Genomic DNA, 10,906 nt, shown 5'->3' with positions numbered 1-10,906 from the left:
TTCACCCAGGGTGAAGCTGGGTCACAGCCCCTCAGCACTGGCACGCTGTGTGAGCAGCCACAATGGCTTTGCTGATGCACAGAACTCGCCTGGAGGCCACAGCTTACTGGAGCCCACTTTCAGTGGTGCAGTGTCCATGTGCTGAGCTGGTGGCCTGCAGTGGAGTAAGAGTTGGCTGCCTTCAGGGAGAGATTCATCTATAGCTTCTTTTTATCCCTGAAGCTGCCGACACAGAGCAGCTGCAGCAGCACAGGTTCTTGTAGGGCTCATATATCTGAGCTCCCTCAAAGCTGCCTCTTCCAGGGATGATGTTTTCTCCTCTGTGAAGCTAGGGCTAACAGCATCAAGGCAAATCATGCCATGCAAACTCGGGCAAACAGCTTTACTTAAGTACGGTGAGAATTTGTATTCTGGCAGCTACACGGATGGCTTGGAACTTGGGGAGAAATTGAGCGAACCTCCAGTGCTGACAAGGCAGAGGGATTTCTTAAGTTGCATTTTTTCATTTCTGTAACTAATATATGAGGAGCTTTTTAAATGTCTTGAGGGGAGGCAGGGGCAAGGAAGAGCCAGGGAAAGAAGAAATGAAGAAGAGAGGCAATTCTTTGCCCATGACTTACTGAAACCACAAGTCAGCTGCTAGGCCCCCTGTGTGGCACTGGGAATCGTGGCTCTCCTATCACTGATTTACCAGACAAAGGCATTCTCTGCATTGCAACACAAAGCCTTTTGTAGACCACGCTGGTATCCTCAGAAGAAAGGATGGTCAAACCATCCCCAGCCCTGGAGGACTCTGCAATCCAAGCTGGCAGCCAAGCAGCTGCTGTGGGATTTGCCCCTGGGAATGCCTTGCTTTTTGTGTTTTCCTTTGAGCTGTGGCCATTTCACTTTGATTACTCATGTTCCTTTTTTTGGATTTTCTTCTTTTTGATTTGTGCTTATTTGTCTTTCTGGATTTTTGTGCCTTGTTCATCAGACCAGTGTGTTGCAGCATGACCTGCAGTCCTGGAGCAGAGGGAAAGGGAACGTGTGTGTCCAGTGTATGTGAGGAGCACCACAGGTGCTGAAACTGTTCAGACACTTGTGCCAACCTCCCCAGTCTGACCCCCCTGTGCTTTGCCTGCCTCTCTGCAGGCAGGAGGAAGCCTGATGGTTTTGATGTGCATAAACAAGTGACTGTCCTCACCTACCTTGATACTTTAACAGAAAGACTGAAGCATGTCAAGTAAACTCCTGATTCTCTCAAGACTTAATTGCTGAACAGTTTTCTCTGTGCTGGAGGGCTTGTTTGCCAAATAGCAACTTTACAAGCAAAATAAACATTAATCTGCCTTTATTTTTCTGATCAAATCCAACTACCAAAGTTGAGTTTCTACCCTGACATTTATGCCAGGTCATTCTGCATTCAGTCACAGCTCTGCTGGTATGGAAGAGTATTTTAAGAACATAAAGAGAAAAAACCCTAACAAAAGCAAACCACACATTTTACATGTCCTCTAGAAGGAAACCTTTAAAATCATCTATACAAGCACTGCTTTGGCCTCAAAAGGTGTTTTGGTATAGACAAATTCATTGGCACATTTTGCAGGCTAAGGAAGTACTTTTCAGCTCACCTTCTCCAAACCTGAGTGGTGATTAGATGGGACAAAATGGACCTTCCTGGATGGATGGACTGGAGAGAGGAAACAACACAGCACGGCAGCACCCCTAAAACACAGCGCACTGTGCACAGCAGCACCAGAGGCAGGGCAGGCAGCCGGGGCATGAAGAGCTCTCAGTGAACAGCCGGTGCCTGGGTCTCGGCATCCTGAAGGAGGTCTGGGATCGGTGTTCGCCTTGCTGTGTCCCCGATTTCCATAGCACAGTGTAGGGTCTTCTGGGAAAGCCTGTCGTGGAAAGCCTGAAATTTCACGGAATCACAGAATTTTTAAGGTTGGAAGAGACCTCTGGAGGTCATCTAGTCCAACCCCCTGCCAAGGCAGGGTCACCTAGAGCAGGTTCACATCTTCTGCTTCGAGACAGAAGTGAAACTAAATGGGAAAGCTACCAAAACACATTCCCACTCACCCTATGCACGGCCACCATGACGAGATGCTAACAGAGCATCTCCACAACCACGCAGTTAATTTACCAAGGCGCGGGACTCTAGCCCAGCTCCTTACTGGAAGCACTTCCTTCCCTTCGCTGAGCGGTGAGCGAGCTCCTCCCCCTGCGCGGAGCGGGGCCGGCGGCGGCGGCGATGGAGCCGGCGCTGGGCGCGGAGTTCGAGGATTCCCTGTTCGCGCCGAGCCGGGAGCGGCGGCAGGGCGGCGGGGACGGAGCTGCGAGCGGCGCCAGGCACTGCGAGCCCCGCGTGAGGAGTCGGGGCGGCGGGAGGGCGGGCCGTGACTGCTCTGTGTGTGTGTGTGTGCTCTGTGTGTGCTCTGTGAGCCCGGAGCGGTTCCGTGGCCCGTGACGGCTCTGTGTGTGCTCTGTGTGCCCGCAGTGGTTCCACAGCGCGGCCCGTCATGGTCTGTGTGTGTGCTCTGTGTGCCCGCAGTGGTTCCGTGGCCCGTCATGGTCTGTGTGTGCTCTGTGTGCCCGCAGTGGTTCCACAGCACGGCCCGTCATGGTCTGTGTGTGCTCTGTGTGCCCGCAGTGGTTCCTCAGCGCGGCTGACGCGGGGGAAGGAGCCGAAGGGATCACGAGCAGCAAGTTCCGGGCGGACTGGGCGTTCCGGCAGCGGGACTTCGAGGTATTTGCAGGACGCTCGCAGGGGCCGGGGAGGCTGTGGGGACACGGAGTGGGGCGGTGCCGCAGTGCCCGATGTGCAGCGCCAGGGTGAAGGTACGTCAAGTACCGCGGCCTGCGGGTCTGGCGGCCGTGCCGCGGTTAATCCCGCTCCTGGTTCGTGCTGAACGGGCAGGGCCGGGCCGCGGAGCAGATCCGTGTTCTGCACGACCCATCCGGGAGTCAGCCTGCAGCGAGCCGGGCAGGAACGCGGCGCTGCCCCGGAACTGATCCCGGGCAGGCGGGCGCATGGCAGCAGCTCCGCCGCGGGCAGAGCGGCTGGCTGAGGGTGGCTGAGGATGGCTGAGGGTGGCTGAGGGTGGCTGAGGCCGGGCAAGCTGTGGTCGGAGTCAGGCGGGTGGGTGCCTCAGCGCCCGGCGATAATGCCGTGCCCCTCGCAGGCTGTCAGGTCGCTGGCGGCGGCTCACCTTTCGCAGCGCTGTCAGAGGAAAGCTGCGGTGGCCCTCAGGCTCCTGCGGGTCGCGGAGCTGCCTCTGCATGCCTTGTGCCGGCTCCCTGCCCGCAGTGCTCCCAGACCTCTCCTCTCTGCGTGTGCGTCCTGAGCCGCTTTCCTCACCAGCCATGCTCTCCTGCCTTCTGCAGTGCTAGTTGCAGGATCTGGTCTTTGATTACCTTGTTTCCTTGTTGAAATCAGCATCTCCTGGCCTTGTTTCAGGTGTTGTTTCTTCTTGCAGCCTGTGGTTTGCATTACAGGCTCTCTGATTTCAAAGCCCTCCAGCTGACTTCTGACTCAGCTCCTTCGGCCTCACCCACTGGATTTGTAGATCTTTTTGTACCTCGGCTGGCACTGATCCTAATGTTATTTCAGCACTGTCTATACCTGACAGATATTTTCTAGTCTCAGCTGAGATGCCCTAAAGGGATTCATAAAAGGGTGCTGATGGCAGAGCTGCCTCAGGCTGTGGTCAGACTAGCTGCTAAACAGAACAGACCATTGCTTCCCAACTCTTTCCATTTGCAGTGATTCATGTTAGAAATAATGTCAGTTTTATTGCTAACCTAGATCACTGCTGGAACAAGAACCAGAGCTTGATTGCACATCAGATTACTGATTTGGAAGCATTGGTCTCAGAAAGGGGGCTAGAAATATGTAAATAGGGATAGTAATCTCTTCTCTCATCATCAGTTTTTTACTTCAGGATAGGAGATGTCAAGGAGAGCAGTGATCTGAGCTGTGCCGTTTTTAGGATATAGATGACTGTAGAATCTGCTTGGGATTCATAATGCCTGAACCCTTGCCTTGTCACATAACAAGGCAAGCAGGGCTGTCCTCAGCCCTGTGATCCATTTTCTCCAGTGGCTGCTGCATGCACTGGGCAGGGGGGAGCTCCCTCTTTTGCTTAAGAATGAATGTGAGCTCAGCATCAGGAAAGAAAAATGCTAGGAAGTATTTAGGGTGTTTAGAAGCTCTTTCTGTTAGAACCATTAAAGTTTGCAAGGAATAATTAAATACTCATTTTGAGAGATGGGAGAATGAGCACTGCTCTTTAGTCTTCTCTCTAAGAAAAGGGAGAGGAATCAAGACACAAAGGGAGAGAAATCAAGATTCCAGACTTAGCTTCACTGAATACTTAATTTAATGTATTTAAATGTTAATTGGAGTCCTGGTGAGTGCCCTGAGCATTAAGCTGCAGAAGTATTGCTCATTCTTGCCTTTTTCTTAGCCCAATTAATATTTATTTCAAGTACATTAAAACCAGCCAACAGGAACAATGGAGATTCACCTTCCTTGTGGTATTCTCTGACTTACTGATTATTTGAGGTGAGGTACTTGCAGGTTCACACCTTCCCATGGAGATTGTCATGGTTTTGAAAGAAGGTCCCACAGATTTAGGATGAGCTGTCAGATCACTGAGCTGGGGGGAAAGATGCCTTGTGTCACTTATTACCCAGGTCAGTAGATGATCCCTTCTGGATCAAGCGTGGTGGGAGAGAGGTGGGCACATGTGTGGGGAATCCTGCTTGGGCCTCAGCACAGTCAGGACTGAGGCTGCTCATCACCATCCAGGCTTGGCTGCCTGGTGCTGGGGCTGCTCTCCTGCTCACACAGGTGGTAGCTGAGTCTGGAGAAATGCAAATGTGGACTTCAGGTTCTGAATTCCCTTTGTGACTGGAGTCCTAAAGGAAATGTGCTGGCAGGCTTGCTTTTAAATGCAAATCTCTCCCTGTTTTGTTGGCCTTTCTTCCTGTCACTCTCCTAGAAAGCCCTGTGTGAATACTCAGACTGCCTGCTGCTCTTACCTGCCAGCAACATTGCAATGAGGCGTGATGTCCAGGAGGGCCAGGCTCGGTGTTTATCTCGCCTGGGAAGGCACAAGGAGGCTCTGGATATTGCAGAAAAAATGGTAAACAGTGCAGTCTTTCTTTTAGGCTTTGAACATAAAAACATTGCCACTAGTTCTTTTACACGGACCATTTTCTGGAAAAATAATTTTCATGTGTATAATCCTTCAGGATGTTCAGGGCTCAGAGTATTTGGTAAACAGAGGGTAACTGTCACTGCAGATATAATCACTCTTTAGAAACTGGAACACCCTGTACCACAATGAGCTCCCTGTGCAGGGAAACTGGTAGTCCTGGAAGGGACTAAATATCATGCTCTGCCAGGCAGAATTAATGCAATGTAATAGGAATTATAAAAAAGGGAATAAATGAGTGCTTAAATCTTTCCACTATACAAGTGACAGTCCAAAAGTCCCTTTCATTTCCATATACTTGCTGCCAAACTGCCACCAAGAAGAGTATCTAACCACAAATTGAGTTTTTCCCATAAAGGAAAAAGTCCAGAGGCTCTGAAGTCTGCTAGAATATTATTGATGATTTTTATTTTATATAAAAGGTATTTATACTGCAAAGAAAGGCAGCTGTAGAACACTCTCAAGGTACATAAACAAATGACAGCATTTAGGACCTTCTTGCCTCTCAGACTGGGACAAGGCACCTAGAGGGAATGCTGTCAGCTTGATTGTGCAAGATCTGTATCCCACTGTATCATTTTAAATTAAAAGCACCATTTTGTACAGTTTAAAAATTACCTTGTGATATTTGTATGTCATTATTTAGGGAGACATTTTCTTAGGCTCTGAAGCATAATTCTGTTCTACTCCTGTTTTTAATCTCTTATCTTTTGTTTCTAGAGAAGCAGCGCCACTAACACAGATCACTTAACGATGGTTCTCAACCTGCAGTTTTCCATTTACCAGGGTCTGGAAAATGTAGAAAAAAAGATGATGTGTCTGCAGCAACTGATCTGCTTACATCCTTTCAATCCCTCGTTCTGGAAGTTGCTTGCTGAAGCTTATATGAGCCTTCTACAGAATTTGTCTCCACTGGTCATTCCAGAAGCAAACCTAAATCAGTCTGAAGAGGTTTGTGTAAGTAATAGCAGTTTCAAAACATCAACTGGCAGAGAGATTAATCTGCAGCATCATAGATCAGAGAGCCAGAAGGAAGGCCCTTGGTTCAGCCTTGCTGCAGAAACAAAGAGGGAGGATGCAGTGACTTGTCCCAGCAGCCAAGTAGTGAAAGAATTCCTCTGCACTTCAGGAGAACTGGAACGGACAGACAAGGAGAAATGTGCAGTCTCCAAGGCCTGGAAGCAGAACAAGTTAAAGAAAGTTGGGATAAAAGCATGTGCCTCGTTTATTAGAGCAAGGTAACTCGATGTATTCTTAGAATAATGTTAAGTTCTCTCAGTCAAGAACAATGTAAAGCATATTTTTCCCAGTTTTTGTTTTCAGTTTGCATTTTCAATTTAAGTGTTTGTTTCAGAGCTGGCAACCCTAACTTAGAAGCACCCTCCTGTTGCTTCAGATCTTAAAAGCAAAATCTGCTTAGTGTAGTGGCTGTGAAGAGTCTGAATCAGAGTGGAAAGAGTAAACCAATGTCATGCACAGCTGAGAAGTAAAGAGTTTTTTAATGAGCTTATAAATCTTTTCAAGTAATTATATACAAAAGGGTCTGTTCAACAAATGCTCCTGCTAGACCATTGCTGTTCCCTGGTCTGGTATTAAAGATGCAGTAGCAGAAGTGCCCAAAGGGAAGGCACAGCCAGTCTTCCTTCTGCGAGTGCCACCTGTCTTACTTGCTTGAAGCCTCATGCTTGAGTGAAAATGTATTTTATAATGATACCCCAATCTGCATAATGGATGAGGCTGGCAAATGAACTCCGTGACAACTGATTGACAGGGCTGCATTAAAATGTTCTTTCCTTTTCTTTTCCCTCTTCCTAAAACTCTTGCGTACAGCAAAAATCCCCAAAACATAATCTTTCAAAGAGATAATTAGGAACTGGTTTTGTTAAATTAATCTTGGATGGTTTTTCCCCCTCTTGCCTCACAGTAATGTATCAGTCCTTGAATGTTTTTAAAGGCATCTTATGAATGTCCAGAAATGTTTACAGAGAACACTTTATAACTGCCCTGCTGGAGCAAGATTTAAGAAATGAAAAAAGCCCAAATATTAGCTTTTAACTGTACTCCAGACTAAGAGATGAAGACTTTAATTGCTGCTTGGAAGAAGTTCATTGATTTAGTACTGATACTGAATGTTGAAGGTACATTTATATGAATAATTTGTGTTGCTTGTTTCAGTGTGTATGGTTCAGAACTGAGACAGTTATAAATGGTGGCATTTCCTTGCCTGGCTGCACAGTTTCACAGGGTGTTACTGTGGTTTATATTTGCAGATACACTTGTCCAGGATAAGCTTCTCCCCTGCCCAAGGCTTATGCAAGTTGTCTAATACTTTCATATCTGTTGGGTTTTAAGTGGGATCTGTATGTTGTATAAATGTATGTGCAGGATAAATTGCACCTGGAAAAGGGATGTTAGCATGGATTTTTGTAGGAAATAAGGTTATCTGTTGATGCATTGTGAATAATTGACTCTCATAGTTTTGAAAAAAAAATTGGAGTATTTTTTTGTTTAATTTTCATTAAAACTTCTTTTTTTAATACTACATTGATGCAAATTTTGAAACAAAAATACTTTATAAATTAAAAATAATTTCCATTTTTGCTTGGAGCCAACAAACCATCTGTAAATTCAGTGAAGTTTTAACTGAGAAAATCACATTTGTAAATTTTGATGTTTTTAGTGTTCAAATGAAAATTTTCATCTCAGATCTTGAATCTTTTCCTTAAAAATGCACACCATTATTATTATTATGCACACCAGCTTCACTTAACTTCAGTAAATGGGATAAAAAAAGTTTCTTGTTTTTCTTTTTTGCATAAAGCTTGAATTAAACACATTTTCAGCAACAACACTGCTAAGTTCTAATGGTCCCTTGGTTAGATATTGTAGAATGATGGAATTCCAGGTTGGAAGGGACCTCAAGGGTCATCCTTTCTTGGCAGAAACATGATCTAGGCAAGATGGCCCAGCACCCAGTCCAGCTGAATCTTAAAAATGTCCAACACTGGCAAATCCACAACTTTCTTGAGGAGATGGTTCCAATGACTGATCTCATTGTAAAATACTTTTCTCTTGTGTGCAGTTGGAATTTCCCCAGAATTAACATTTTACCTGCTGTCCTTCATCTTTTCCATGTGGTTCCCTGTATAAAGGGAGTCTCCATCTTTTTTGGAGCTGCCCTTTAAATACTGAAACATGGTGAGGAGGTCTTCCCTAAGCCTTCCTTTCTCAAGGCTGGACAAACCCAGTTCTCTCAGCCTGTTCCCAAATGGAAGGCTTCCCAGGCCCTTGATCACCTTTGTGGCCCTTTTCTAGACCCTCATAAATTCTCTAAAACTGATACTTATCTCTGCAATGATGCCCATTATTGTGAATTTCAGTGAGTTCACAGGAGATGGTACAATATGTCTCCAAGTTCCTAGAAGTGTAAAATAAGCATAATACTGTTAATCTGTCTGACAGTGGATTTGAGACAAATGCAGAGATACCTAGATATTTCCTCTGCTGACCTGTTTTTCAGTCCTTGTATGAGGAGGACTCTGGAACTGCCACTGTTCTTGCTGGCTGAGCAGTTGGTGGTGGGGCCCTGTGTGACATAAACCCCTGTTGTGGGCAGTGTGCAACCTTCAGCAGTTCATGGTTGTGACTTCTGGGGCAGTGCCTGGAACATAAAACTGGTGAATGCTTTTACAAAATAATCCAGGATTGGCTTGTGTGGGGAGATATTTGATATTTGTCCAAACCCTCACATCTGCAGCTTTCCAGGTTCCATAGGCACAAACGTGCTGCTGTCTTGTTAGGCCATAGTGAGGATGTGATGGCTCACAGGTCCCAGCCTCACTTTTGAATGTGAGGATATATATGGGGATAGAAATGTTTGCATAGAGCAGCCAGAGCTATTGGCACATTGTTTTTCAAAAAGACTTCTCAGTAGTTCTATAGCACAGATATGCAATATCCATGGTGGATTGATACATATATATTGACTTCTTTGCAGTAGGCAAAAGTCAGGAAGAAGAGCTGTTTTAAAGTATTAAAGTGTTAATTAAAATATTAATCATTTTGCTTGGTTTTAGGTCTGCTGACTTGCTCTTTTTCCAGCTGTGCCAGTTTTTAACTGTCTTTCTCTTTCCAGGCTTTTACTTCAGCTTACCCAGTCACAACAGTTGTCCTTTGTGCTAGAGAATAACAGAAAATGTCAGAAAGAAATTGATGACAAAGTGGCTCTACTTGGTTTCGATGAAAACTCCTTGCTGTTGATGACCAAAGTAAGAGGATGTTTCTTTGTGTGCAGGGTCTCAGTTCTCTGTGTGGACTGGTTGTGCTCAAAGCATGACACTGCCCTGAGCTCATTAAGTGTGCAGGAAGCACAGGGAATTGGCTGGGGCAGCTGCTGGCAGGGTGGTACCTGGAGCTGACAGAGATGCCTGCCGAGCCTGTGTCACACAGGTGGATCTCTGATCTGCTGAGAGTCTCCTTTCAGGAATGTGCTGTGTTGTGAAGTTTCTCACTGGACTTATATTTGCAGATGCATCAGCACTGTGCATTTCCTGGGATTTACATTTTATCTCAGGAATTTTAGATGCCCCAAAGTGAATCACTAGTTTGAAGTGGAAGTCAGATTACTTTGATGGCCACAGCAGTATTAAACACTTGCATAAAAAGTACTAAGTATTTCCAGAAAAAGCCAGAGACTTTCTTTTGCATTTCTTTGTTTTGTTTAATGTACTGGTTTTAAAAAAAAATAACAGAGGAGAGCAATATTGCCTTTAATCTCTTCACAGAGATTTAACATTTTAACTTTTTAACTTTTTTTTTTGTGCTATTTAAAGAGCCTCTGACTTTTATTGTAAGGATCAAAATAAAGCCAGCTAGATTCTAACTTTGCTGTCAGCATTACAGCTTTAAGCCAAGCCCCTGCTGGGCTGCAGGCAGTCAGAGGGATGCCATCCATGAGAGGGCAGTAGCACACAGGCTACCTCAGGGTTTGGAAAAGCTGGAAAAAGAAACTTCTCTCCTTGCTTCCCTTGCTGGGACATGCCCCAGGAGCAGTTCAGTGTTGACGATGGTGCAAGGTGAGCACTGAATGCAGAGCTGGCCTTGAGATTCCTGCTGCTATTCAGAGTGAAACCCCCTGTGCAAGCGCAGCCTGAAGCTGGAGGGGTTGTGCAGTGCTGAGCTTTGGTCTCAGCTCTCCCTGGATGCAGAATGCCAAGGCAAGCAACTTCAGCATGGCTTGGAATCTTTTCCAGGATGGTGTGTGGTTCATGTGACAAGGGCTTTGCCTGTAAAGATCTGTTATTAATGCCATGTTTGATGGGTTTTTCTCTGCAAGTTATTTTCTTGATTCTCTTCTTTCTTACTCTTTTCGCAGGCTATGGGGCAGGATCTTATACCAGAAAAACTAAAAGAAGAGTTTCAGGGTGAGGTAAAATGCATAGGCCCTTCAGCACTGTCATCACTGGTAACTGCTTCAGTCGTGGAATTTGAAATAAAATGGTTTGGTAATCTCCAAGATGATTTATGTCACTTTGATGGACAATTTTATTCAAACATTTATCTCCCACCTTCAGTAACATAGACATTTTGTTGTATTTATTCTTGTATCTCCAAATGATTACGGCATGATACATGCAATAAAGTTCATTTTACATTTTTTAAGAATTCTTATTGTACTTCTTTCAAGAGTAGATACAAAT

General features: G+C 45.6%; 1 protein-coding gene across 3 annotated transcripts; it reads left to right on the top strand.

Moving 5' to 3' along the window:
• Positions 1–2,199: 2,199 nt before the first annotated feature.
• Positions 2,200–10,865, top strand: C1H8orf76 (chromosome 1 C8orf76 homolog). Of its 3 annotated transcripts, none has more exons than XM_064396089.1 (6): positions 2,200–2,353; positions 2,639–2,734; positions 4,992–5,135; positions 5,994–6,445; positions 9,343–9,475; positions 10,582–10,865. In XM_064396089.1, exons 1-6 carry the CDS (start codon positions 2,240–2,242, stop codon positions 10,786–10,788), a joined length of 1,146 nt encoding a protein of 381 aa, XP_064252159.1. In that variant the 5' UTR covers positions 2,200–2,239; the 3' UTR covers positions 10,789–10,865. The 3 variants fall into 3 exon arrangements, with proteins under 3 accessions (XP_064252159.1, XP_064252153.1, XP_064252167.1); XM_064396083.1 differs by having other exon boundaries at positions 5,928–6,445; XM_064396097.1 differs by lacking the exon at positions 2,200–2,353 and having other exon boundaries at positions 2,734–2,826; positions 5,928–6,445.
• The last annotated feature ends 41 nt before the right edge of the window (positions 10,866–10,906 follow it).

Source organism: Passer domesticus, chromosome 1 (genome assembly GCF_036417665.1).
Source record: "Passer domesticus isolate bPasDom1 chromosome 1, bPasDom1.hap1, whole genome shotgun sequence".
In the NCBI taxonomy this organism is placed as follows: domain Eukaryota; kingdom Metazoa; phylum Chordata; class Aves; order Passeriformes; family Passeridae; genus Passer; species Passer domesticus.
Note: the sequence above shows the minus strand (reverse complement) of the source record. Positions and strands in the feature narration are given on the sequence as shown.